Here is a 26,459-nt window from a genome sequence, read left to right on the forward strand (position 1 = left end):
TGGCTTTGAACAGTTCGGTAACGTTGTTTCCCTTTTAGTTACAAAGAAATAAATTCAGAGGAAAGAAGGTCATTTTATTTGTTCACAGATAAAGTGCACACAGGCAGAAACAAGGTAGGGCCCCAACTTCAGTGAAAATCGAACCACCGGCCTAGACTGACAAATCAGGTAAGCCAAGCACTTGGACTGGTCTGCCCGCTCACACGTGAGAAAGCAAACACCGAGTGACGGCAGGGTCACAAACGCATAAGTTATCTTATTCAATTTTTCTTTTAATCTCTTGTCCCAGAAATAGACCCAAGTACTATAAAGTTCTAGACACATTTTCTGTTAATGAAGTTTTGACCCCAATTTCGCTTTACATCAAAATTAGTTGAGCTTCTCACAGAAGAGTGAGAAAGACTTCATTCAACCCAGCCACCACTTTCAAAATGAATTAATGGGCAGTATCTTTCAATTGTACAAACAATTTACAACTTTCTACCCCTCTAACATTTTGGATTTTTAAAAACGTTCTAGGTTTTAAGGAACAAAAAGGAAAAAACCGCCTCCATCCATCCTGCCCCCCCCACCTCCACCCCACACACACAATTTCACCGAGTAATTTATCTTAATTTTATTTTTTAAATAAAGTTCATTCTACAAGCTTTCTTTTGTCTGCCTGCCCTTTCTATCTCCAGTAGCACATATTTGGGTGGTGGGAGAGCATTCCTAAATGGGACCCTTATGGGAGGAACGTGGGAATAAGGGAAACCACTATCCTGAGGCTTGCCCACTTGACCCTCAGCGTTCCCCATCCGACCCCTTCCAGCTCTGTTCCTTTCTCTGGCTGTTCTTCCAGGAGCCGGAGCACCTCAGGTCTGCACACAGTAAACTGAGTTTTGCTTCGAGATGCACCTAGAGGCATGGGTGGGTTTCCCCACGGGAAGCTTTGAGACGTATGTGTTTCTTCTGGTTCGCTTGTGTGTATATGCTCGGTCGAGGCAACCCAGTCGCCTACCCTTGGGGTAGATCCACCGACGGAGCAGGCGCTCTCTCAAGGAATGCCGACACCCACATGCTGCCCACTGCCCTCCAGTCCCTGCGAAAAAACACCGGATGGGGCTTGCCTGAAGCACGTGGCCTCTGGTGACTAAGAGCAGGCACGCGGGTGAGAAGCCGGAGAAGAACCTGGCAGGCAGGGCATGTGTATCCCCGCCGGGCTCCCTACGCGCCCAAGTCTCCCCTGCAATCCAAAGCGCAGATCAATCTCCCTTTCTACCAGGACGGCCTTTTCCGTTGAAAAGTGGGGGTGGGGGGGGGCACGACAAGGAAAAAAGGAAAGGAAGTGTGCTCGCATGTTAATTTGGTTTTTTCCCCCCCTCTCCATGTGCTTCCAAATTAAAAAGTGGCCTCTTAGGCGACAGGCCTGCGGTTTTCACAGTGTAAAACGGATTAGTGGGCAAACTCCTGCCCTTCTCGACTTTCGCTTGCGGTTTGCAACCCCCAGGGCGGGTCTGACCCGGAGGCACCTGCCCAGGCGAGCTTTGCCCGCAGCTGCCTAGCGCGTGGACTCCGCTTCTCCGGCGCCAACACCCACCCCAGGGACCATCGGCCTCCCACCCGCGGGGCGTATCCCAGGCCCAGTGCCCAGGGGGAGGGGAGTTCCCACGGTGTGGATGATCCGCACACTCAGAGCCAGCAGCCCGCCTTCCAGCCCCTGTGCGCTTGCGTCCCGACTCCTCCTCCGCCGCTCCTGGGTCATGGGTGGGCCGGAGTCCAGGGACCGTCTGCAGCCCACGCTCCAGGGAGCCACGCGGAACCCTGCTTGTTCATTCATAGGTTTTCCTCCAAGAATCTGAAGTTCGTGGAGGACACTTCCAAGAGTTCTCTCATGATTATCAGTCGGTTCAAGAAAGGGAAAAAAAAAGTATAGGCTAACTCCGAGCAGAGGTCGCTGAAGGGGACGTGTACCCCACACAGGCTGGACGCGTGGTTCCGTCCTCTAGTACGTGCACCTGTTCACGAGTTTGCTGGGAGTGAGAAGATTCCGAGATTGGCCAATCTTATCCCTTTTGTTTATTACGTTTAATAAACAAAAGTAAAAGTTTGCTTCCCAGTTCTAGAAATGCCTTCTGGTCTTTCCGCCCTGAAGCGGGATTTAGGCATCCTCTAACACTGCAGAGAATTATCAATGTCGATCCACAGTGGGGCATCCACAGAAGAGGTCCTACAGATGGTGGGGCCAAGGGTCCAGAAAATAGCGTCAGCGAGGGACAAATTCCGGGGTTCTGGACCGTCAGGCACGTTTCGCTTGGGGGACCCTTGAGCGTGAGGGTGAGGGAGGACCCACGTCCACCCACAGCCACGAGCGTCATGGAGCATCAGGCGGGTTCCACCTTAAAGAGTCCCGGAGCGCCCAACTGCGGAGACGCCTGGCACCTGCAGGGGGCGCTGCTGCCTCGCGGTTCCTCCCGCGCCGGGGCACAGCGAGCTCCTCGGCCTCCAGGCCTTCGTCCCCGGAGGGGGTGGGGACCCTAGGGGGAGGAAGGGCGCGAGTGCGGCCGCTAGGTAAGGATCCCGAGCCCTTCTGGATAGAGAAACAGCCTCCACAAGGCGCTAGCTGCGTGCAGCCTTCCGTCTTTCGGCCCAGAGAGGAAGTGCAAGCAGAAGCCCTCCCCTGCCCCCACCGCCTTCCTGCGTCCCTCCACCTCCGCTCTCCGACCCCGACCGTGCTTCCCAGACCCTTTGTTCTCCAGGTTGGGAGCGGCTGGGTGGGTTCCCCGGGGAGGAGGTGCCCTCGCTGCACGTGGAGGGGAAGGGATTGTCGCCGGGCTTCCGACCCGCAGTTCTCGCCCTTAGAGTCCCCTTAGCCCCACCGCCCCTTGACTTGGGCAGCTCCGTGTGGGCTTTCCCGCCTCTCTTTCCACGTCGCCGCCTCCCGGGTCTCCAGGAAGAGGAAGGGTAAAGACTGACGCCAGGGGCTAGAGAGACCACGTCTACTTCCAGGCGCGGAGAAGCCCCTGGGACTCGTTTGGGCCTGAACCCACAGCGCCCGCCGCAGGTCACCGAGGGCATACTCGGACCTCGGGCGCACGGTCGCGGCAGCAAGTCCCGTCGCAACCCCTCTTCCTGAGGACCCCAGAGCCCCAGAGGGGAGAATGGGACATTGTATGTCGCGCCCAGGAGTCTGATTGCAAACGAACGCTCTCTCCACCCCACCCTCGGCGGCGCCACCCGCGTCGCCCCTCTGCCGCGCGTGACCCCAAGGGCTTGGGCGATTGTGTCTCCCTGAGTACAGTTACAATTGTGTTCGGCTTAATTTCTTACTCGGCTGAAGGCGTCGCGGAGTAAAGCGAGGGGAGCAGGATGTAGGGTGGGGGAGGGGAGCTAGAGCGGGAAACTGCGGGGGAGGGGAGGGCAACTGCACAGTGAAGGGCTACTACAGGTCCCGAGTCCGAGGTGACCAGGCAGCACCACTCATCCAGGCCCAGAACCTGGGCCCAGCAGCCGTAGCGTGGCAGAGCTCTCCCCAGCCTCGGCCCTGTGCACGAATCTCCGCAGACTGCCATCCTCACTCTTTGCACTCCAGCTCATTTGCGCTCGGCCGGGTTGGGGGAGGGTTCCGCACCAGCAGGGTGTCACCAAGTAGGTGCAGCCGCTGGAGTAGCAGCTCGGCCTGTGGCTGTCAGCTCCAGGCTTACGGGAGCCCCCTCCCGCCTCTTGGCTTGACCCAGGTCCTCACTGGCTGGTCTAAAGGCGCGCTAGCACTTCTCTCCGCAGCGGGTTCCGGGGGACACACCCCATCCCCACCCCCGAGAGCTGGCGGCCAGCTCGGTATGCCAGGCGGCCAGACGGGCGCCCTGCCAAATTCCGCGTTCCTCTCCAGGAGACGGGGAATTGCGTCCCAGGCTCGGGAAAGCCGGTAGTTCGGGCTTGGGACTGGTTTGCAAAGCCTCCCCCCCGCTCCCCCAAGGCGCCAGGGACGCCTCTGCAGGTTGGATTCCTACTCCGTATCACTTCAATTTTAATTAATCTTTTAAAACACCGCTGTCACGTCGCTTGCAGAAAATTAATCAAACTTGAATCCTTGTTGCATAGCAAGAATTTCGATCCAAGTCTTTTAAAAAGGACTTGACTTTGCAAAGTCACGTCTTTTACAGTTCCTTCATTCCCCCTTTAGCAAGGGAAATACTGCAAAAGTCAGGACATGTTTGCTTCTTTCTGCCTTTAAAATGAAACTCTGCTTATTTCTGATCTTTATTTTCCTGTCTTTGAACAAAAAAAAAAGTTAAGCGATAAATTGCCTTACCTCTGTTAATTCGAAATATAATTAGTTTGAATGATCTTTGTTTAAGAGCCCAGATAAACTAAGATAATCTTAATTTTAATGTGACACGACCCCTATTTTTCCTTGTGAATAATGAGAATAAAGAAGTCATTAATTAATACCAAGGTATCTCCATAGAAGACGGTATCTGGTAGCGCCAAGACGCTGAAACATCGGTTGTATTAGTAATTGATACTGTATAATTGAACATGAAGATAGTCGTCTGTTTTTTAACCTCAAAGCTCCGAGTTTATTTGGTGATTACTGAGCTTCTAATAATTAATTTTAGTCCCTTCTTGATGCAAAAATTCTTAGGATTCCCAGTTCCCATGCAACGGAGGATTCTTATTAAAGCCCACCCCTCAAAATGATCGAGGAGCTATATCATGGAGCAACCCTTCCTGGCCCGTTATTTGTAATAAATTTGCCCTATTTTCATGTCTGATTACATTTCCCTGTGCTGTAATTTACGAAAGTACAAGAATATGCCTACTTCTTATTACTGCTTTGTCTCCCCGTCCGCACTCAGTCGGCTCAGCCTAGCACATGATCCCTAAGACGTTCAGCATTTTAAGTTTCTGAGATTTAAAGATGAATCCCATTAAAGAATCAAAAACTTTATACAGAGTGATTGCCACACACCAGACTCTGATCAAACCCACAACCTGCGTTAGCTCACACTTTTCTGTTATTAAGACGGACTTCCCAACACACTCCCCCTTTCCAACATGAATGGAGAAACAGCTACTGCAGTTTCCTGGGCTAAATTTAGTGTTAGCACAACTTTTGGCATTAATATAAAAATCCTCTCCAAAGTAATAAGGTCTTCCAAATAACAATGGCTATTTAGACTCTAGCTGTAAAGTGTCTACTGATTTCTCACCATGAATTTGCTAATGGCCCTGCCTTTTAACCAATCCAATGGGCTATGGTGTTTTTCTCGTGTGTACAAAGTTAAGAAAACCCTCCTCCGATACCTTCCACCAAACACGTGTCACCCCAAGTAAGCATGAAGTTTTTTATACCACATAAATATTCTTAGACCCTGCCCTTCTACGCCCCGCTTAATTATCAGCACTAGTCCTGAAACTGTTGGAAAGGACTTCAGCCTCACATTTTAATTTCCCCTTTACTACAATTAAAACTTTAGGCCAGTGTATGCTGGCGTCATTCCCTTCTCTTGGATCTTATATTTTCCCACTATAATTTAGGCTGAAATGGGATTAAAACAGGATCTAGAGTTCTAATCTCGGTTGAAGTTTTGGTGTATTCACAGCAAATGAGTCCTGTTCCCTGCGGTCATGAAGCTCCCAGATGTCAATCAAGCAAACTGATTCAGAAATGCCATTGTTCGGCTCCCACGTCACTCGCCTTCCTCTCGTTTTATTGAACAATACCGGAGTTCTCTGATCAGTCATTCGGAATATGAGGCATTATCTGGGGAAAATTCACAAAGTGTCTTGATCTTTCTTTGGGAGATACTGTTAAGGGGCTTCCGCAAGGCAGAGAGCTTGTTTATATTTCTGTCTTTGGACAGCACTGTGGATAGGGGGAAAAAGCAAGGAATACCTCCTGAAAGAAAATCATGCCGTAAATCCGTCAAAAATTAATTCGTCCAGTCGAATGTAACATTTCCATTTTCGTATTGTAAGCGTACTTATTTGTTATCTAAGAAAGTATCACGGGGCGGGGTTCAGTTGACATGCCCCCACATCCAACCCCCTGTTTCACCCATCTAATAATACTAATGTGTTTACACTAGTTATCTAAGAATTTATTTGGGAACTGGGAAGAGCTAAGCTAGGCTAGGAAACTCTCTCCCCTGCCCCCTCAGGAAACCTCTTCCACTCACTCGCTTTTCCCAGTCACAATCCTGGGTCATTCGTGCTTGCGTCCCCGCCCCGAGACAATTCCCAAAGCCGAAGGCGCCTATAGTGTTACCAGCTCCAAACAGCCCAAATTAATAATCAACTTAATTCGTGGAGGACTCGAGCCTTTATCCTCAGTTCCCTGAAGGCAACGGGTATGGAGCCCGGCTCCTGCGAGCACTTCCTTGCAGGGAGGCAGGCATGCAGGGACAGATGTCAGGGGAAAAGCGATCGATGGCGACTTTCACCTACAGGGTTATGGGCAAGGAAGCAGGAATCAACCCTCTTAACTGTGGTTCTCATACGGGAATTCCTGCAAACGCGACAGCCTCGCAGGCTCGGGCTACTGGCGCTTGCAGCACCCTTTTGCCACACGCACACGACCCGCGCGTCTTCCGCGCACACTTAGAGCTGAGGTGACAAGTGAAGGCCGCAGAGGTGGGGACAGAAGGTGGAGCCACTCTCGGGTGGGTCGTGATCGACCACTTTAAAGTAAAAGATTTAAAAAAGAAATCCAGGCTCCCCTTCGGAGGACGGAGGGAAAGCGTCCCTCGGCCTGCTTATCCCTGCCACCCGGGGCTTCCGAGCAGCGGCGCCAGGCAAGGACGTCTCGGAGGCTGGTGGCCTGACCCGGGACCCCAGGCTGTAGCCGGCTCCGCAGGAAGAGCTTTAGGTAGCTGGCCCAGGGTTACTGAGCATCTCCGGGAGGATTCGGTTTCCCAGGCAGCGAAGCGCGTGCTGCTCACCGAGCCGCGCTGCACGCGCTTTTCCCTTTCTCAGCAAGCGGGAAAGGCCTGTTCTCTCAGGAAGCTGAAAGCCGGAGGCCTGGAGGCTTGCAGGAAACCCGAGCTCCCTGCGACCGACTCTGCGAGAAGGGGCGGGGGAGAGCCCAGCAAGCCGCCCCGGAGGCAGGCGGTGCGAATTCCTGAGGAAAAACCCCTCTGGAAGAAGCCAAAGACTTCTGCCCCTCCCCCGTCCATCCGCCTTCCTTCTAGTTGCCTCTGCTCCACCCTGCTCGGCTCTCACCTGCGACCTGGCTGAGGGCTTAGCCCCTCACCCACCCCACCCCATCCTTCAGTTCCATCTCCTCCTTGACCTTTCTGAGGCCTGGGCCGGGGTAGCCAGGGTGTTGCAGAGGAAATGAAATTGTTCTGGAGATTACAGTGGGGCTTTTGGCTAGACTCCCTAACCACCCCCAACCCCTTTCTCCTGCTTCCACGTTAAGCACCAACTTGTATCTCCTTCACAAGAACAGACAAATTTTCTCGCTTATTTGCAGTTCTGCAAAGTTCGACACACAGATCAGTGAACCTTGAGCGCCCTTGTGCAGACACACATTGTGGAGGTTTGTCAAGAACTCTCGGCTGCGATTATAATGACAGGTGAATCCAGCAGCCCCAGGGGGGAACCTGACCTAAGTCCAAGACCCACACTAGGTTAGGGACCCAAAGACACTTCAAGCAACAGGTACCCTATATCAAGCAGGCTTTGGAGAGTCCAGTCCAGAGTCTCGGCACTAGACTGGGTAGGTCTACCTCAGTGACCAGAGACTAAAGCCTCCCACCATGTCTATCCCCCCGCACCCCCAGATCTCTTCTCTCCAGATCATTCCAGAGTCACATAACACCAGAAATCTCAAAACTCTCCTACCTGCCTAGGGGGTACAGTCAGGCCTGGAGTCAGCGGGCCCAGGCCTTGTACATATCTTCTTATATGATTCAAAAGAGAGGAAGAGGGTGGAAGAAGAGAAGGTGAAGCAGAAAGGGACCAGGGGGACAAAAGTAAAAGATGGGTTTCACCACAGGGCACAAGCTGTCTCTTACACAAATGTCCCCCAATTCCGTCTCCCCCACATTTAGGAAGAGATAACGGGTCTCAGTAATGACCTCCTCAAGGTCACCTCTCTGGGTGACATTTCACACCTGAACCTGGTTGAACACAACCGGAAGGGAGGAAGGAGCCATGTAGCTTAAGAGAGATAAACAGCTTTATGGGGTATAATAGCCTCCCTGTAGCCACTCTGCACTTCACAGAAAGCCTGGGAGATTCGAGCTGCAGGAACCTAAGTGCTCTGGTGCACAACCAGTGTCAGCCTCAACCCACCACGTTCAGCCCGAATTAGAGTTAAAGAAATGAGGAAGCTTAGGCTTCCTTCTGCCTGGTCTGTTCCATGAGCAGGAGATGCTCGCCCAGGAGTACAGCTTGGTCTGTGTAGGGCCAGCCATATTTGCAAGTGAGTGCTAGTCATCACTGGGATGAATACAAGCCTGGACCACCGAAGATGTAGCTTTTTTTTTTGTGTAGGGGAGGCAGAGGTGTCAGAGAGGTTTACTTCTGCCGGATTCGGAAATTCAACTTGACTGAGACCTTCTAATAGATGTCTGTGTCTGGGTTATCAAGGAGTCCTGGTGTGTGTGTGTGTTTGGGTGTGTGTGTGTTTGGGTGTGTGTGTGTGTGTGTGTGTGTGTGTGTGTGTGTGTATGTGTGTGGCATTTCCAGTGCCTAGTTATCACATAAAGAACTACGTAAAGAGAAAGCGTCTTACAGGGAAAGGGAAGCCGGAGCAGCCCCAGCACACCATCTGAGGAACTCTTCCTTATTAAAGAAATCCTTTGTACAGTGCTGCGTTTCTCTCCCAGGTTTGTAGCCAGGCCACACCGAAGGAGGAGGCAGCTACAGTAGCTGTTACCTGCAGGCATCCAGCAATGTGTCCCTAGCAGCAGACTTGCTGTCCCCAGTGTGTAAGGCCCAGTCTTTGCCCATTAGTGTGTGACTGAAAACAATCCCCCTGCTCCAAAGCAGCCTCCACAATGAGTACCCCAAATCCCTAAGCAGATTCCTGGACTCGGAGAGAGAACAAGTTCAGGGCACCAGGATCTAAATGCAAGAGCCCCACTCAATTTGGAATCGAGGAATAAAATCACCACGTGTAATAGCAGGTATCTGTGCCTACGTGTGTGTGCGGCGATTTCATACTTTTGTTCCTAGAGGGACACTGGAAATATTTTTCCCCTACCTAAAGGAAAGTGCTGTTTTTACATCTTGGTGTGGTAGTTCAACCTTCTGCAAACCGTATTGTGTATTTTTTTTTCCTCCCTCCTTGATTTTAATGAAAGAAGAATTGTACAAGCCACTGCTTTGTCCCAGAGCTGAAACAAAGACTAACTCAGAAAGAACGCTCTCCAAAATGTCCTCTCCTCTGATTTGGGAAGAAAGCTCAGGGAGTCACCAGCCCATAATTGTGGCTGCTGTTTTAATCCTCCTTGGTTCACAGCTCATCTTTCCACTATGCAGAAGTACCATTGAGATATGACTAACCTTTAGGGTTATATCCCAAACTGGGAGTCTAGGGCTTACACTTGGATTGTCTGGGCCTCTTCTAACCCGAACAAAAAGGATTTGAAGAAAATCACATTTTTCCCCTCGCAACAAAGCATTCCTAATCACTTCAGCTTGTTGGTGAATTTTTATTCCCGTGTCCACTTGGGGTATTGAAATCGATCGCTGCAATATTTAATATATTACACTCCTAGGGTCATTGCTCTCCTAAGACCGGATTCTCTCCCTCTTGCCCTCACCTCAGCCTGCCTCCTACCCTCCCACTCCCATCTGTCCGAGGCCCTCTGTTTATCTGTCCACCTAACGTCTTTAATTCACAGCCCACCCAGGCAACTTCAGCATGCTTATTCTGTTTTCTTCTAGAATGGACAATTCTGAAAGCTCTGGGCAGCAACGCACTTAAGGGAAAATGAGGAGCTTAGTAGATTGGAGAAAATTAACCAGCCACAAACAACCTCATTAAAGAACTGCCTACCAAGAGTTAAGAATTAATAGCAAAATGGATGGGAAAAAAACCCTTGAGTGAAGAGACCTTCAACCCCCTTTCCTGAAAGGTGCATAATTTACAGACCAAACCTAACATTGAGTTTTATTTCCCGTTCCTAGTGACCTGTCCCATAACCTTGTAATCCACTGTGGGGGCGTTTTTCTCTTTGGTGCCTTTGGTCTTTTTTTTTTTTTTTTTTTTTTAAATGAAACGGTAGGTTCTCAGATCCAAATGCTTTCTAATATGTTCGTGTATACATGATATGTAATATACATAATTCCATTCATGTACAAATATATATATATACATATATATATATATATATATATATATATATATATATATATATATGTGTGTGTGTGTGTGTGTGTGTGTGTGTGTGTATTTGGTCAAAAATGCACTTAAATTGTTTGGGGCCTTTTAATTTAGAAAGGCACTTTAAGAGACTCCTGGGTCCCTTTGGGAATTGCTAGATGATTTGAAGAATGCCCTTAAAAGAATTGTGTTTGGATAGGAGAGGGGGTGGGGGGAGTCATGCAGAAAGAAGCATGAAAAGCCAGATCTAGAGCATGCTGTAGATTTAGTGTTCTGATGGGGCTGTGACTTATTTTGTAAATGAAGTTCAAATTTAAGTACAGCCCACGTCTATGGGCTGTAAGCTGCTCTTCTAACGTTTTATTGGGCAGTGTGTTCTATATTGGCATTTTATATGCATAATCTCATTTCGGCGCGGAACGGCATCCTAAATCCTGGAGCAAGCAGGTGAGAATGCTGTAGGGATATTACACTCAATTTCATTGGCTTCAGTGAGACTTTGTGCATTGCGATTTCCATTGTAATGGCTTATCTTTGGCTAGACTTTTTCACGTCGACACGCTATTCCTTTGGCCAGGATCCTAAATGAAGAAGCCATGTCAATGGCTCAGCCAGTCTTAATGGTTCCATTCACATGACAGCTAACTGGACTCAGTGGTCCTAACGGTATTTATAAAAACCTTCCTGACTTTCTTTCCCTGAACAAATAGAATCTTCTTGCACTTTTCTCCCCCTTGAAGATCACATTTAAGACAAGTCTTGGAGCATACATTAAAGTTCAGATCAGGGAGGTGTAGGGAGTTCACAGTCAGGATGCTTCCAATCTGGAAATCCTTGTGTTGTCTCAGATCTCACCCAGGTTGGACCAAGAGATTAGTGCAAATGACAAGATTTTAGAAAACCACCTGCAAAGTAAGTAATATTTCCTCCCCACGTAGGTTCCACAAAATGAGTTCTGTTTCCCATGTATTTCCCTATAATCTCATATTACAGCTGCAAACACAGGTTGAAATGTTTAAGATAATATGAAATGGTGATAGTTTAGGGAAAGTGGACATTTCATAGATAATTTTTATCAAGAAGATGGTAAGAGTAGATGACTAATTTCCTAGTTTACTTTTTAAAATTCATGATCCATCAAACACGTAAAAGGATTTTTAAAGATTTAAATATTTTTTTATTATTTTCTTAAAAGCATATGAATAGCAGAACCACTGAACAATTCAATGTTAACCAACATCATCTACTTTAAAACACACATGCACACACACACACACACACACACACACACACATCTTCCTTATTAAAAAAAAAGTCTACTAGTCCTCTTCTTAAAATCAGATAAGAAATACTTGAGCAGTAAAGATGTACACCCTTAATTCTCAATCACATACTTTAAGCTTGTTTAAGAAGTCTTTTATTATTAACAGAAAAAAAGATTGGCTTTCTGAAAGGCCAATTTGCCACATGATATGTAACACTTGGAACAAAATTAAAAGCACCTCTGTGCCTTTGCATCTGGCAATGCACTCTGTCAGACCCCCAGCCACACGTTTACGGGACGGAGCACTCTAGGTTGGGTATGAATGCTATTTTTGATACGCGAAGCGAAGTATGTCAGGATTTGAGGGCTGAGAGTTTGGGATGCTCTGGCCTTTCCCTTCAGCAAGAAAGCACACCACTGGCCACCTCTTCCAAGGGGCCTCTCAACTCTGGTGTAAGTCTAGCTCTTCCTGTCTTTCCACCTGAATGTGTGGGATAGGGGAAAGGATGGAGTAGCTCAGAGGGTGGGAAGAGAAAAAAGGGAAGACAGACAGGGAAAGGGTAAGCTAGCCTGCCCACGGCAGCTTCTACCATAACATGCAGTTTTCAGTTCAAACAGGTGTGGTAGTGAGAAGTCTGAACACTCAGACTTTCTAGGACTGCATACTTGGACCCAGTGCAGAGGAAGAAAACTGCCCTTTGACATTTGCCCTCCTGACAATCAGGGTATTCATCTGTGGGGGTGGGGGTGGGGTGGGGTGGGGACTTGAGGACTGTAAGTGTGAATCTTGCTTTTCTTCCAGGCAGATCCAGGAGTCCAGGCCCCTCCAGGGTGTTTCAGAGATAGAAGAGTTTTCCCTTTCAGCCCCTGAGCAAACCCTAGCCTTAAGAACTCCCATGCATTTGTGTGACGTCTAACTTTCACAGGAGAAGGGCAAGGTGGCTGCCACATTTGGCACAGCCCCCCTCTTCCATGCTGTGCCTCACCACTGACCATCATTTACCACAGGCATCTGGCTTTTCTCTGGAGCTAACCCAAAGGAGGCAAGCACTAGGTGGGAATTCTCTTCCAGCCTTCCAGTGCCTCCCCATGCTTCCTCAGTAACTCTCTGAGAGAGTTCTGACGACGAGGACATTGGTTTGTCATCTTGGACAAGAGGATAGCATCCACACAAATGGTTTTTTTCCCCTCTCTTCCTTCCCAGCTTCCGACCTGGATGGGCTTTTACAGATCTGTGAGCTCCCTGCTGAACTGGTAGTATTTTAGGGTCTAAATCTACTGACTGCTAAGTCTTTATCCCAAAGGGTCAAACACAGACATATTGATAGCACCGATTAAAAGAGTGGATCCTTCTGGAGAACCTCAAAGCTTTTCTCCACCCCCAGTTCCCCCTGGGACGGAACAAGAGTCTTCTGAAGGATGACTCAGACAGGGTCTTCGAACTGTGAAATTCTAATGCAGAAGAACCTAGATTCTTTGGTTGTTTCTCTTGGGTACGTCTTTCAGACTACACGTTTGTGCACACACCCACACCCACACACGCATGTGTGCATGGTCCTTATGGGCAGCAAGCTCTCCTAATTCTTGTTCAGAAGCCACCCATGTCTTCTGACCACATAAACTTACTGTCCCTTGCTGCCCATCCCCCCCCCCCAGTCAGACACCAATCTATGTAGCTGTGGCCCAGGCCACAAAAAACGAACAAACAAACAAACAATCAAAGTATGGCTTAGCATCTATTGTAACTCTAACATCAGAGATCTAGAAATCCTGGGAGCCAAGTGTTGGCTGCTCCCTCACCAGGGAAATAGTAAATTGTGGAGCGCTCGCTAACCCACTTCTGAGTGCTACTGTTAGGTCTTAGAAAAATAAGGTGAGGTGATCAGCATGAAAGGTGGTGACAGGGTTTGGCAGGGTTTGGCACCACAAATTTGGGGGTCATGTTTTTCAAAGCAAACGGAATGATCTTTTGATAGGGCCAAACACACAGGAGGAAAACATCCTGTTTTGAGAGAGGCAGGAAGTGTAGAAGCACAGCTATAACCCGTGAGTGTGTTAATTACTCAGGAAAAGGGCTTGGGAGCCCAAGGCTTGAATTTGGTGAATTCATGCAATTTGGAGCATTCCGACTTAGTATTGATCCCTAAACTCAATTTTGAAAACAGCCTCTACCGCAGATGTGTGGGTTGTGTTATCCCAGTATTTGTGCGCATCGATTGGACTAAAATAAAATGCATCATACTCTCCACAAAGAAGGAAGAAGCAGGGACAGTCACAAGAGGAATAGCAGAAAGTGCATAGTTAATATGGGTTGTATGCCAATCCGCGAAACAAGTGCTCTAAACCCAGGGGGATTTCACGTAATAGCTAATTTGGTGAGAGCGAGAGTGCACAAGCAGAGGGCCATCTCAGAAGGGACAGGAAGAGAGCTGAATACAGGTTTTTACCCTCACTGGAATTAACATTTCCCTGTGATTTGCATCAGCTAAATGTCCAGACCCTCGATTACAGTCCACCCAAGCCAGGTTTTCTACCACCCAGTGTAGGCTCAAGAAGAAATTCTCTTTCTTCTTGCTGTAGTGTCAGAGCTAAAGGTTGCAAGACAGGCAGCAGCTGCTTTTCCCTTGGACCCAGCAGGTCCTAAGGCCCTAGAAAGGCCGAGGGACCGAGCCCTGGAGGCGCTGTCTGACTGCCCCTCAGCCCTTTCAGGGCCAGCAGGACCCGTGGGATTCTGTCCTCAGAGTTTTAGCGATGAACCCAGTGCCTGCCTGGTTTTGCCCATTCAGATCCTTGATCCTAACTGGCTGGACAGGGACTGGGAAGTGACCGGAAGAGGAGATAGGAACATTTCATTTTAGATTAGAGGAATTATTTTCCATGTTAGACAAACAGAGCCAAACTCCTTTCTTATTTCTCTCATTTTCTGAATCCCTTGCAGGTTTCTAATGAAGAGACTGTGTGTGTCACCGCGCATAAGAGAGAAAAAGAGGGAGGGAAGGAGAGAGCTCTTTAAACAAAAGACAAGGAGGCCCAAGCAGGGGCCTGGAGCCGTCCCTGGAGCCTGCTCAGCCTGAAGACCCTCCAGTTCCCCAGCCAGGCAGGCATTTTGGAGAGGTTCTGCCACCGAGGCGGAACGGTCCTGGGCTCGCTCTCCATGCGGCTGGAGAAGAACTGGAGACAAAGCCCGGATCCAAGGCCTCGCAGCGAGGCTCCAATCAGCGCCCCGGGCTTCTAGCCTAAGGTCCAGGCACGACCCCCTGCGGGCTGTGACCCGGGAAGGGAGCCCAGGCCCGGCCCCAGCCTTCCCTCGGCCCTAGGTAGCCCTGGCTAGCCAGGTTGCCCCTGACGCACTCAGCCAGCTGCTCTTGGGTGCTTGCGAGTTCAAAACAGGCTCTCTCATTAATTAAAAGCTGGACAGTCTTGTCACTTTCTTTCCTGGCCGAGGAAGCGCCTCTAGAAGTCCCCGCAGTACTCTTGGCCCTCGAGTGAGGCCTTGGAGGTCGAGCGGCCATTTACTGCCCTCTGATTGCGCCGAGGACCAGGTTAGCTCATAAAGCCTTTCACACTCAACAATGGGGATTTTCTCAACAATTAACAAGAAACAACATAATAAAGCCATTTACAAAGACCTCGCTATTTACTATAAATTAGGCACTCTTTAAGAGACCAGTGCGTAATTTCACACACTTTACAACTGGGGCTGCATTTTAAACACCCGGGAAAACAAGCTTGTTGCACTTTCCTGTGACCTATGCGCGGTGCACCTCTGTTTCCCCTCTTCCCCGGTAGCAGCTTTGTTTGCATTGCTGCACTCCAACCTCCCAGCCGAGGGTGGTTTTCCAGGTCACTGTCTCACGTTTCCCGTTTCCAGGTCACCATTCCTCTTGCAGATGCACTGAAAGAAGTTCCAAGGGTTGGGAACCACGGAGCCAAAGCAAGCAGGCCTTGCCCCAGGTTACTCCCACTCTAGGAGTTGAGCCGGGCCTGGCTAGAGCGCTCCCTCCCCACACGGTAGGCCTCTGCTCCTGAGCCTCTTCCCAGGAGATCGCAGCCATGCTGGCCCAGTCCCTTTGCCACTTGCCTCTCACAAGCTCACGTTTGGAGGCCTCGGAAATCCGCTAAGCAATGCAAAGAGCTGGGTCCCTTTTGCCTGGGGAGGAGGAATGAGACCTGGGCAAGAAGGTGAGAAATACAGGACCGCAAGTGCAGGGATGGGCGATGACTTCAGGACACACAAAAGAAATGCAAACTGAGGGGAAGCAATCCAGTCTCTGATGGGGAGAAGGCCCTAGGTGGCCGACGCGCCTCTGCTCTCGGCCTTGTGGCCGCTTGGACTGGAGGCTGCGCTGGACGAGCTGGGGTGCAGGCTCTTCTGCCTGGAGGAGCGAAATCGTCACAGGATCAGAGGAGAGCAAGATCTGGGCGGGAAAAAAAAAGTCACAAAGAAATTTGTTTGCCACCATGCAAAATGGCGGCACTTAAACATCTTTTTGGTAGTGATGGTGGCCCTGGTCGAAGAACCCAGGGATGCTCTGGGTCAGTGCAGTGCCCAGAGCTCAATGGCTGCGGAAAGCAACCCTGGAAACCCCCTCAGCCCTTTGCCTGCAGCCTTTGGCCTGCTCCATAGTCCCTGGTCTTCCCTCCCAGGCCGATAGGCCTGAAGCCCGCGCCAGCAGCCCCTGGCCACTGACCCCTGTTTACAAACACAGCCTGGGGGCGGGGTGGGGCCGGCCTGAGCGCGGGCTTGAGGGCTGGAAGGGAGGCTGTTCGCAGCCGAGGACGCCACCAGCAGAGAGGAACCAGGAGTTGGTGCGGGAGAGTGGGCCCGGCAGCTGGAAAGGACTGAAGGCCTTGTTTTTGAAACTGTCAATTCCCTCAACCCCTATTGTGAGGGCTTCATGCAAAACATCTCAGGCCTTTTAAAGTAGGAGCTTGTGAGGCCTCCACAGTTTGAAAAGGAGCTAGAGTAGCAGGGGCCTAAGGCATGGGCAAAGACTGATAGCTGCCTTCCCCCCACCCCCTCCTCTCCTCCGTTTTTTAAAGCAAAAGAGGGCCTGCCAAACAGGTAAAATGCGGCCCTCCCCCACCTCCTGGATATGCCTTACTTACCCAACCCCCAGGCTAGTTTGCAGAATGCCCTTTGGCCCAGGGAGCAAAGCATAACCCAAGCCAGAGGGAAGGTAGTCGTCCCTCACAGGGAAAAGGAGGAGAATCCTGGGGATACATAACTGGGTGACAGGGAGGAATCCTGGAAGTGGATGCCCTGTTTTTTCCTTGCCAATTTACTGAGTTTAGCTGATAGGGAGCCTTGATTTTTTTTTTTCTCTCTCTCTTTCTCCTTCCTATTTTGACCCTGGGAAATCCCTCCCTCCACATATCTTTTCAGCAGGAAGATGTTTTCAAGGTGAAGCAAAAGTCACATTTCTTTTCTTTTATAGGTGCTGATTTTTTATTGTTTTTTCTTTCTTTTCTTTTTTTTTTTTTTAGAAAAATTTCACCGTGGAGTATTTTTGTTTTCTTTGAAAGAAAAACGCTTTCGAAGAATTAATTACTTTCATCTACATCTTTTCCTGTGTGTAAACAAAACTCCCATTCTCATATCAGTAGAAATCTCCAGCCTAATTCTTGTTAGTTAAGAACTTTGAGGAATTTCTAGACCACTGAAAGTCACCCAGACACAAATAAGATAAAAAAAAGAAAAAGAAAAGAAAAGAAAAAAAGCCACACACCAGCCCATCCAGTTTGTGCTATTACTGTTTAGTACTGTTTAGTGGGGGCTCCTTGTTGTTGGTTTTCAAATAAACAACTATTAATTGAGATCACTCCACTGTAATCAAGTAAGGCATTAGAAAAAGGAACACCCATTCTAAAAAGTAAATAGTTAAGGGGTAGGGGGAAAGCTGTATTTTCTATAAAGGCAGATAACCTGACTGGGGAAGAAAGTACACACATCTCTTTAAAAAATAATTAAATCTTCACTTCACAGGCTTATCAGGAAATTACCAGGAATAAGTTTGCTTCACCAAAAAGTCAGGGAAAGGGATTTCTTACACTTTCCCCGTGTCTGTTGAGCTAATTTAGACACAAGAATCAATGGTCCTAGAGCCCTGTAGGATTTAAAGGAACAAAACCTACTCCCTGAAAACATTTAAATGCAAAAATTCAACCTGTCAATGGAGGTAACTTTTGTTTTTCTCTCAGTAAGGCTTAACTTTTGAGCAAATGTGACATTTATAGCAGCTGAGAAAGACCTAGAAATTGTCTTTAATCATAAAACAACCCAAATAAAATAAACTGTTCTGGGACTAATTCCCACAGCAGGATGGGAAACCAGCTGAGGGCTACTAGGAATTGAAAGAGTACCTTATATTTGCACACTAAGACTTGCTATGTGGTACTCTTTACTGACAGAAACCCCCAACTCGAGGTTTGCTGTGGCTGACGTCTCACAGGAGCACTGTGGGATAGAATTTATGTTGACTGCTCAACATCTCTCCTCTTGATGGCATCACTCAGGCTCGCCTCGGCTCCCATCCTGCTCAGCAGCAGCCCCTGGAAGCTGGACCCATTGCTACTCTGAGGACTGGAGACCAAGTGTCCAAGCTGGAGCCTCATATTTTGTCCAAAATTCTATGGGATATTTGTCTTAATTTATGTTTATTTCATCTTATAGGTCTCCCGTAGATTCTCAGTTTATAATTTGGTGACAATCTGTAGCCAGCATGGAAAGTCCTAGTCTAAATGCAGTGGTCTCTGGACTTGAACTTTCACTAATTAAAGAGTGGGAATTACAGACTTCCCCTGTGTGGGAAGTGCCCTACCTTTCACAGACTCTTTTGTTTTTTCTTTATAAAGACAACTCACTGTCCCTAAATTCTGCATCACCTTCCAAAGAGGAAAGAACTCAAGCTCAGAAGCCAGTTGTTCAGATTTCTGGGACTTTTCACTGAGAATATGGACTAGTCTTTGGAAATATATACAAACATGAATTCAAGAATAACATCCCCCCAGTTTTTGCTTTGACCATATCTATGATTCCAATAATAATAATAAAAAAAAAATCCAGTGAGCCTACATCTGGCAACATTCAAGCAGGGGAGGAAGGGAAGTAGTTCAAAGCATCTGCTCACCCCACCCAAATGTATTTGGATGCAGGTATTCTCAGACTCAGTCCTCTGCAACAGGAGGAAAACCACAGATCATACACAGCAATTAGGTCTGAGACCATCCAGAACTATCTGAAACATTTATAGACAAAAGGAAAATTTCAAAGGGGCAGGAATTAAAAGGTTAAGGAAAATAAATAGCTGAATTTCCATGAGAAATAATGATTTAAATTCACACAGTAAACATTTCATTGGTGTTTTGTTTTGCTTTGTGATTTATGGTCTATAGACGCAACCCCTTAGAGTAAAGACAGCAAGGGTCTAAGACACATCATTTGGTGACCCAAGAATTACTAGATTCGACTTTCATTAAAATCACAACCGATCTTTCTTTACTCTCTTAAATATGAGACTTTTAGTAGTTGGTCTGTAACAAGTTTGAAAAGTTTCTCTGTTATTTGAGAGGAAATCTGCCGGTGTTATGCCCCAAAACCTGATTGGTCTCATCACAAAGTGTTACCACAAAACACTGCACCCGATAAATGCATTTCTTTCAGGCAAAAACATTACAAGTGAAAATGTCAACAAAGCCATTCATTCTTGTTAACCCTTCTCCAATCTGGAATAAGTAGAAATGTATGGAAGCAGGAATTTTAAACAGTGTTTTTAATGGAAAATAAAGCTGAAGCAAGCTTTTCGACAGTGCAAATTTCCATAGTTTTGATTTACTGCTCTTGTCTTTACAACACAGTACACCAGCATGGCCTTACCAAGGGGCGGACCAGCATGGCTTTACCAAGGGGCGGACCAGCATGGCCTTACCAAGGGGTAGACCATTTGCATGTGGGACTACTTTGATTTTAAGTGCAAATATAGAGTCACCTCTGATTGTCACTTGCAGTAGAAACTCTCCTGTTCTATACACAGGATGGCCTGAAACAGAAGCTTAGAGAGATGCAGAAAAAGCATAGGTAAGAAAATCCAAGTGCCTGAGTTCTGATACCAAAAAGCCCTGAAATCAGTTTGTTTTTTTTTTTCTTCACTTGGGGTGTTATGACTCTTTTTCTTTTTCTCGGTTATATTAACTGCTTGGTCACTGTGATGAGTTAGACCACTCAACATCCTGCTATTCAGAGAAATGTTTTAATTGTTTTGAAAGCTTGAAGAGTTATCTTCAGATCAGAAGATAAGCAGGAACACAGTAAGAGTCATCCTATTTTAAATGTTTGGGTGAGAGCACAGAAGGGACTTTTCCAATCGCAAGAAGTGACTGTAAAGGTTTAGAAAAAAAAAAAGCACATCCTTAAAAAAAAATATTTCTTTTACTTCTCACACAAGAGGCAGCTTTTAAATCAGCATCCAGTCAGGACTCATGCCCCAATCTTTCCATTAAAAAAAAAAAAATCAAACATTTAAGTGCAAGTACTCTTGGAAAGGGAATGAGGGTTTGCTCTTTAAAGACACCCCACAAATAAGAGCTCCAGAAAAATTACATTTGGGCTCACAGAAACTTCTTGCTACCTCACCGTGTAAGCATTGTAACCTAACAAACTTTCACTGAATACCAGTTACACTTTCAGGTCTGAAATCTAGTGCATAAACTTAATGGCTCATTGTAACATTTATTATTCAACCTTTTGACATTTATTTGTAGCAGTTGAATTGAGGTACCGGTGCATTATTAGCATTGAAACAGTAAAGTGTTCCAGCTCTAACCATAATAACTGAGTTTTACTTGAGTCTTTAGCCTGAAGTAGTCTGTGGTGTGTAAACCAACCCTTCTCCCACCCCGCCCCCACCCTTAAAAAAAAAAAACCCGCAAAGGGGAAAAAAAAAAAGTAATCCGATTTCTGTCTTCAAAATGCGATAAACCAGGACTCCAAAAGGGGTGTAACACCATTAATGGACTTGGTACAAGCCATCCTGTGCAGCTTACAACAAAAGGAAGGTAATATGGTTCGAGAAAATATCTTCCAAAACATTTTTTTTATGAATTAAATTTCCTGAATTTGTGACTAGGTGGAAGAGGTATTGCAGAACCGCCCAGCTGCCATTTCCATATAGGATGGGCCTTGTGAGGAGGTTGGGAATCCTTAGTGGTGTTTAAGGAATACGCTGGCCACAAATCCCCATCCTTCCCAATAATGAGTGATGGTGGACAAGGAAAATTTGCCATGAAATTAAACGGCCTTTTCACTGCTGATGCTACATTGCTGGCTACCTTTTTGCGTCTGTTTAAAACTGTAAAGTCATCCAGTGTTCCTTCATGTGTCTCAGTTTTACCTGTAGGACGAGGGCTTCTAGCTGATTTCAAATTTGGTTTGACTGGAGGTGTCTGAAGGACTGGTCGTTTGCCCAGTACTAGTGTCCGGTAATTTTTCCTCACCCTGGCACCAAATTTATATTCCCCATCCTCAGGTTTTGGAGATCCTAAAGTGCATGAAAGGCCCTGACTCTGAGCCAGTGGATTTAAGGAAGGAGTTTCTTTCTCAGGGCATGCAAAGCCTTCCTTGGCTGTGGGTACCAAGGCGTCCTCCTCTTTCTTCTCAGTCACACTGTAAAACTCACCCTCTGTATCATTGCACTCCCACTTTAGCTCACTTGTAATAAGATCAGGTTCATAGTCTTCATTAGCACTACTGTCTTCTACTTTGATTTTAATATTGTGCAGAAATGGCAATGTCTTGTCGCCTGTGTCAGTGCAGAGACTCTCAGCTTTAGTTGCTGCTGCTGCTGCTGCTGCTGCTGCTGCTGCTGCTGCTGCTGCTGCTGCTGCATCCACTCCGGGATCAGTTTGAGGAGAGGGCAAATCCGTGGCAAATTCAGGACAATGAGGGATTTTGGAATCTTTTCCTGAATTTGCTGCTGTTCCACAAGAATCGTTATTTAAGAACCTAGCAGCCATTGTGCTGTTTTCTGCACAGTGTGTAGTAGGAGTTGCTTGTAGGCATTTCCTAGCCTCTCGGAGTATTCTTTGTTGTGGAAATACATTGTTTGTCTTTGGGCTAGGTGAAGAGGCCCCCTCTGCCTGGCAGTTAACTGTCAGGTCAGTTCTCTTTACAGTACTGGAAATTTCAGAGTGTGGGAATGTAATCTCAGATACCCTATCGTTTCTTATCTCTGGGAAACAACTCCCCAGGCTGGCCGGGCAGTACACCGGAGCCCCTTTGGGAGCCCAGCTCTGCAGATTCCACTCCTCTGGCGACTCGGCTTTGACACTACTTTTGAGGTCGGGAAGTCGGCCGGCATCCTCGAAAGCAGCCGGTTTGGCTGCAGCGGCGGCGGAGGCCAGATGGTACAAGAAGTTGGCCTGCGCCTGCACGCTGGGAGGCTTGCAGAAGCTGGTGCGCCTGAAACGGATGCTCTGCACTGACACTTGGCTGGACCCGGAGCTGGAGTCTGACTCGGTGGATGAGTCCTCCTCCTCGGAGCTGATTTCACTGGAATCAGAGGCCCCGCTGCCCCCCTCTTCCTCCTCCTCTTCCTCCTCCTCCTCTCCTTCCTCCTCCTCTTCCTCTGAGGACACGGAGTTGCTGGAGCTGGACAAACTGGAGCCAAAATCCGAGTCATTGGCTGCATGGTCCGAGTAGGAGCTGGACTCGGAGTCGCTGCTACAACTCTCGGGAAAGCTTCCTAGATGGGGCTGCGGCCGGTGGTGGTGAGGGGGGTGGTGACTCGGCGTTGGCTGCTGGGCCCGGTGGTGGTGGTGGTGGTGATGGTGGTGATGGTGATGGTGGTGGTGAGGAGGCGGGCAGAAGCTGTTGACCAGATGAAACCTCTCCAAGCAAGTGGCTCCGGCGGCCGCCGCCGCCGCCGCCGCCGCTGCTGCCGCCGCCGCCGCCGCCTTGGCTTTGTAGGACCTGGGCAGCAGCAGCAGGCGCCGGGCGCCGGTGTGAGGCGCGAGCAGGCAGTTCTTGGCGCCCCCGCGCTTGCGCTTGCAGCGGTAGGTCAGGCTCACCGGGCCTCCCGCGCCGGTCGCCGCCTTGGGCTGGGGCCCGGCCGCCTGGTAGTAGGCGGCGGCGGCTGCGGCGGCGGCAGCGGCGGCGGCGGCGGCTGCGGCTGCGGCCGGGTGCTTGCTGCACAGCAGGCTCCGAAAATAAGCGGGGTCCGAGTGGAAAGCGACGTAGTTTCCCTGGAGCGGGGCAGTTTCATAGTTTAAAGAGGGTTTGCAAGGCGAGCGAACGATCTCCGGGTAGTGCGAGCCAGGGTATTTGCTAAAAATCTGAGGTAGATGGGCGGCGGGGCGCGCGGCGGCGGCGCCCGGACGCTGGGACTGCGCGCTGATTGGCAGGGGCCGCGCGGCTCCGCTCAGGCCCCGCCAAAGTTGGTGCTTGTCCTTCCAAAAAGCCGGGCGGGGGCTGGCGGCGGCGGCGCGCTCTGGCGGCGGCGCCTTTGTGGCCAGGGCCCGACCGACCCTCCTTCGCTTGGTCTTGAGCACACGCTCGGTTTTGCAGGAGGTGTAGAGCGCTTCTACGTCTTCCCGGGAGATGAGCGTGCATTTGGCCGCGTGGAAGGCGATACTGTTGATTGCTTTGAGTTTCCGCAACTCCTCCAGATCGCAGTGGTGCTTTTTCACTTTCAGATGATCCATGCGCTTGTGCACGGTCGTCCTCGGGATGTTTTTCAGCAGATCTGTGAAGACTTGGGAGAGAGCAAACATTTGCTTTCCTTTAATGATGAGGTAGCCGAGCCTCACGCCATCCACCTCTTCGAAACCTGACTTCAGGTCTCCCATCTCGGGCACTAAATGATCCCCACCATTTGCAGTAAATATATACGTGACGCATACATACACATGTATGTATGTTAATCCTCCGCCAGATGCTGCGTGTGTCTCAAGGCATCCTGCTAATAAAATAACAAAGACTGTTATTCCCGGCGAAGGGAGTGCCAAACTCTAGGCGAATTACTGGGGGGGGGGGGTGAGAAAAACCCCATGAAATTACACTGACTTGATTCTCGCTTTTTTTTTGGTTTTCGTTTTTTTAAAAAAGAGGGAAAAGACCATCCGGTTTCAGATCTGCCAGTGTGTTGGTCTGAGTCCTCGATGCGGATCAGTACCTGGGCCCCGCTACTCCTTCTTTCTCCATTGGAGCACTGTGATAATGGAATGTGAAGGGAGAAAGAGAAAAGAAATGCAGCTGCTATTCCCGCCGCTGCTTTAGCTACAAATAAAATGACAGAGTGAAGTGAGCTCGTCCGGAGACACCTTCATCAATTAATTCCCCTAAAGCCAACGCTGATTGGACACTCCTGACAGGTGATGCAATAAAAATTGATATTCCACCCCTTCCCCCCAAAATCTCCTACTAATTAGCATACCCTTATACTGCCACCTCCCCTCCCAAAGTAAATAATACAGCCGGTATATAAATCTTTCCATTAAACTATCGGAGCTCAGAAACAGCCTGACTCACAGACTTCATCAGAAGCAGTGTATGTACGCAAAAAAAAAAAAAAAAAAAAAAAAGCACCGTATATTCCCCTTTAAAGAAATACTGCCTATTTTTGCTTTATTTGCATTTTACCGATACAGCTATTATCGTTTCAAAGGAAAGCATTTAAAAAACATTATCAAGCTCAAATAGATATACCCCACCCCTCTTTTCTTTGGAAAATGAAGCTTAAGGGAAAACGTGCCAGAATAGCCTGGTATTTCCCTTCTGGGTGAGGAGAAGGAGACTGGCTGGGAGCTCTAAAGTTAAATCCCGAGGTGACCCACCCCAGTACAGACTTACGTTGGCAATTTCTCTCCACACCCCCGCCCCCTCCCATGCCCTTTTACAACCAGAAACAAAGTTATTTGACCAAGAAAGCAGTTCGAGGCTCCACCTCAGGAACACGTAACAATTCAACTGGATTTCAGTTCTTTGCTGAGGAGTGGGGCAGGGGGAAGGTAGTTTCTCGTCAGGCCCATAACAAAGCACAGATAAGCCAGCAATGAGTACACGTTTCACGATTCAGGAGCCTGGCGAAGAGGTGAGGTCATCCTAGAGTGTCCAACATGGCTTTGGCCAGGTCCCGTCCACAGGTCAGAATTCCAGGGAGCAGGTACCTCCTTCTGCAGTAAAGGAAAGAAAATGGAAGGCTCCACAAGGTGCTTCCAGAAGTTTTACATAAAAACAATGAAAAGAGAGTGCTGGTGTATGGTGCAGACCATTTCAGTGATTGGTGATGGCTTGGCTGGTAGATTAGGTGCATCTTCCACAGCTCCCATTGCCCCCCCCCTGTGAAAGCCAGGCATCTGTTTTAACAAAATCACTTTGGATGAATATCAGTCTGGGATAACCTCTTCTTAGTCACCAGCGTGATTTGCTGTCATTTTCAAGGAAATCCAAAATATTGCCAAGTGAGAGGAAGGGTCTTTTCACTTGCATTTGCAGGATCTCAGATGGATGTTGGCTGCTTTGCAAAATTCGGCCAGATCTTCTTCAGTGTTTGTAACTACAGCATAAATGCAGCCTAGGCGTCTACATGTTTCCTCCTTCCTCCCAAAATAGACACATCTGTGAGGTTAAAGAATGAACGGATATTTCTGAACCTGTGAGGGGAAAAAAATGCACAATAATTCCTTTCTTCATATTCAGAAGTTCCAGTTTCCCCTGCTGAGATCTGGCCAGCAGGAGCAGATATAACTCAAAAGAGAAAAGGGGAAAAAAATCTTAAGAAAAAAAAAAAACCAAACAAACAGAAATCAGATATACAAAAAGGTAGTTTGCTTGACAAGATGAAGTCTCTCTCGGCCATGGCTCCCCACCCCCACCCTCATCTTCCTCGTAATTTTCCCAGGAATTTTGAAGAGATTGGGAATTTCAAGAAGTGCATCCGGAAATTAAGGGAGTCTATTTAAGAGAGTCTGTAACTCAGGGGGCTGGGGTTTGAAAAGTCAGCCCTGGACGACTGTTGCTCTCAGCACAGATGTAATCGTCGCTCTTCAACTTAATCAATGTGTGTACAAACCACGATGTCTAGTTCTTGCCTTTGAAATCTAAGGCTAGCATTTCCATCCAAGAAATCAGAGCTACAGCAAATTACATTTCTGTCCCTTGAATGAGAGAAGGATCATTGAATGGATCTCGTGATATTTCAGGCTTTAAACGTAACCGAGAGGCAGCAGTGAACAATGCCTCGTCACAGCTAATACCATCCAACGACTTGGCTTTCTTTGCATCTGGTCCTACCACACCGAGTTTTTCTCTTTCACTTTCACAGGAGGCCAAATGCACAAGCTTTGAGCAGAAATCGAAGTTTCCAGGAAAAGCAAATGCTGGTGTTTGTTGTTTTAAAGTAGAGTGACCAGAGCCTTTCTATTTCCAACGACAGTGTTTTAAAATTCCTCCTGAGGCACTTATATAGTGCCAGCCCTCTCCCTCCCACCCACCCCCGCCCATTCCCCTCCTCCAGCTATAAGATTTAGATTAAAGAGCCAAACAGCTAAGAAATAGTAAACTTTAAAATAAAAAAAATGTATGTGTGGGGGCTCTAAGAAGACATTAAAAAAAGGTTGGGTACAGCATCTTTTGTGAGGGGGGAGGGGGGCAGGTATTTTTAGTTGTTCCTGATTCTTGTTTAGATCCACCCCACCCCACCCCCTTAGTTCCCCTGTACATAGGAGCACGATTTAGTCAACATTTCACATTTTCCTTCCTGACCCATCTCTCTACCTTTAAAACTGGAAATATAGGTGCTTTTGGAAATTAGTACAATATTGCCTATGGTTTTTAAACTGAAGGTATAATCTGTGAGATCAGTTAGAAAAAGGGTCTAAAGA

At 48.2% G+C, this 26,459-nt stretch overlaps 1 protein-coding gene and 1 long non-coding RNA gene across 3 annotated transcripts; one reads left to right on the forward strand and one right to left on the reverse strand.

The window, feature by feature from the left end:
* On the forward strand, window positions 1–19,397 carry LOC108353137 (uncharacterized). Its single transcript, XR_010059276.1, has 3 exons — window positions 1–10,070; window positions 14,521–15,764; window positions 17,994–19,397. It is a non-coding gene; the product is annotated as an uncharacterized LOC108353137 (long non-coding RNA).
* Window positions 15,197–26,003, reverse strand: Skida1 (SKI/DACH domain containing 1). 2 transcript variants are annotated; one of them, XM_039096192.2, is made up of 2 exons: window positions 20,972–26,003; window positions 15,197–16,000 (listed from the first exon to the last, which is right to left on the reverse strand). In XM_039096192.2, exons 1-2 carry the CDS (start codon window positions 23,421–23,423, stop codon window positions 15,984–15,986), a joined length of 2,469 nt encoding a protein of 822 aa, XP_038952120.1. In that variant the 5' UTR covers window positions 23,424–26,003; the 3' UTR covers window positions 15,197–15,983. The 2 variants fall into 2 exon arrangements, with proteins under 2 accessions (XP_038952120.1, NP_001387707.1); NM_001400778.1 differs by lacking the exon at window positions 15,197–16,000 and having other exon boundaries at window positions 19,340–23,536; window positions 23,641–23,879.
* Window positions 26,004–26,459: the final 456 nt, after the last annotated feature.

This window comes from Rattus norvegicus, chromosome 17 (assembly GCF_036323735.1).
Source record: "Rattus norvegicus strain BN/NHsdMcwi chromosome 17, GRCr8, whole genome shotgun sequence".
Taxonomy (NCBI): domain Eukaryota; kingdom Metazoa; phylum Chordata; class Mammalia; order Rodentia; family Muridae; genus Rattus; species Rattus norvegicus.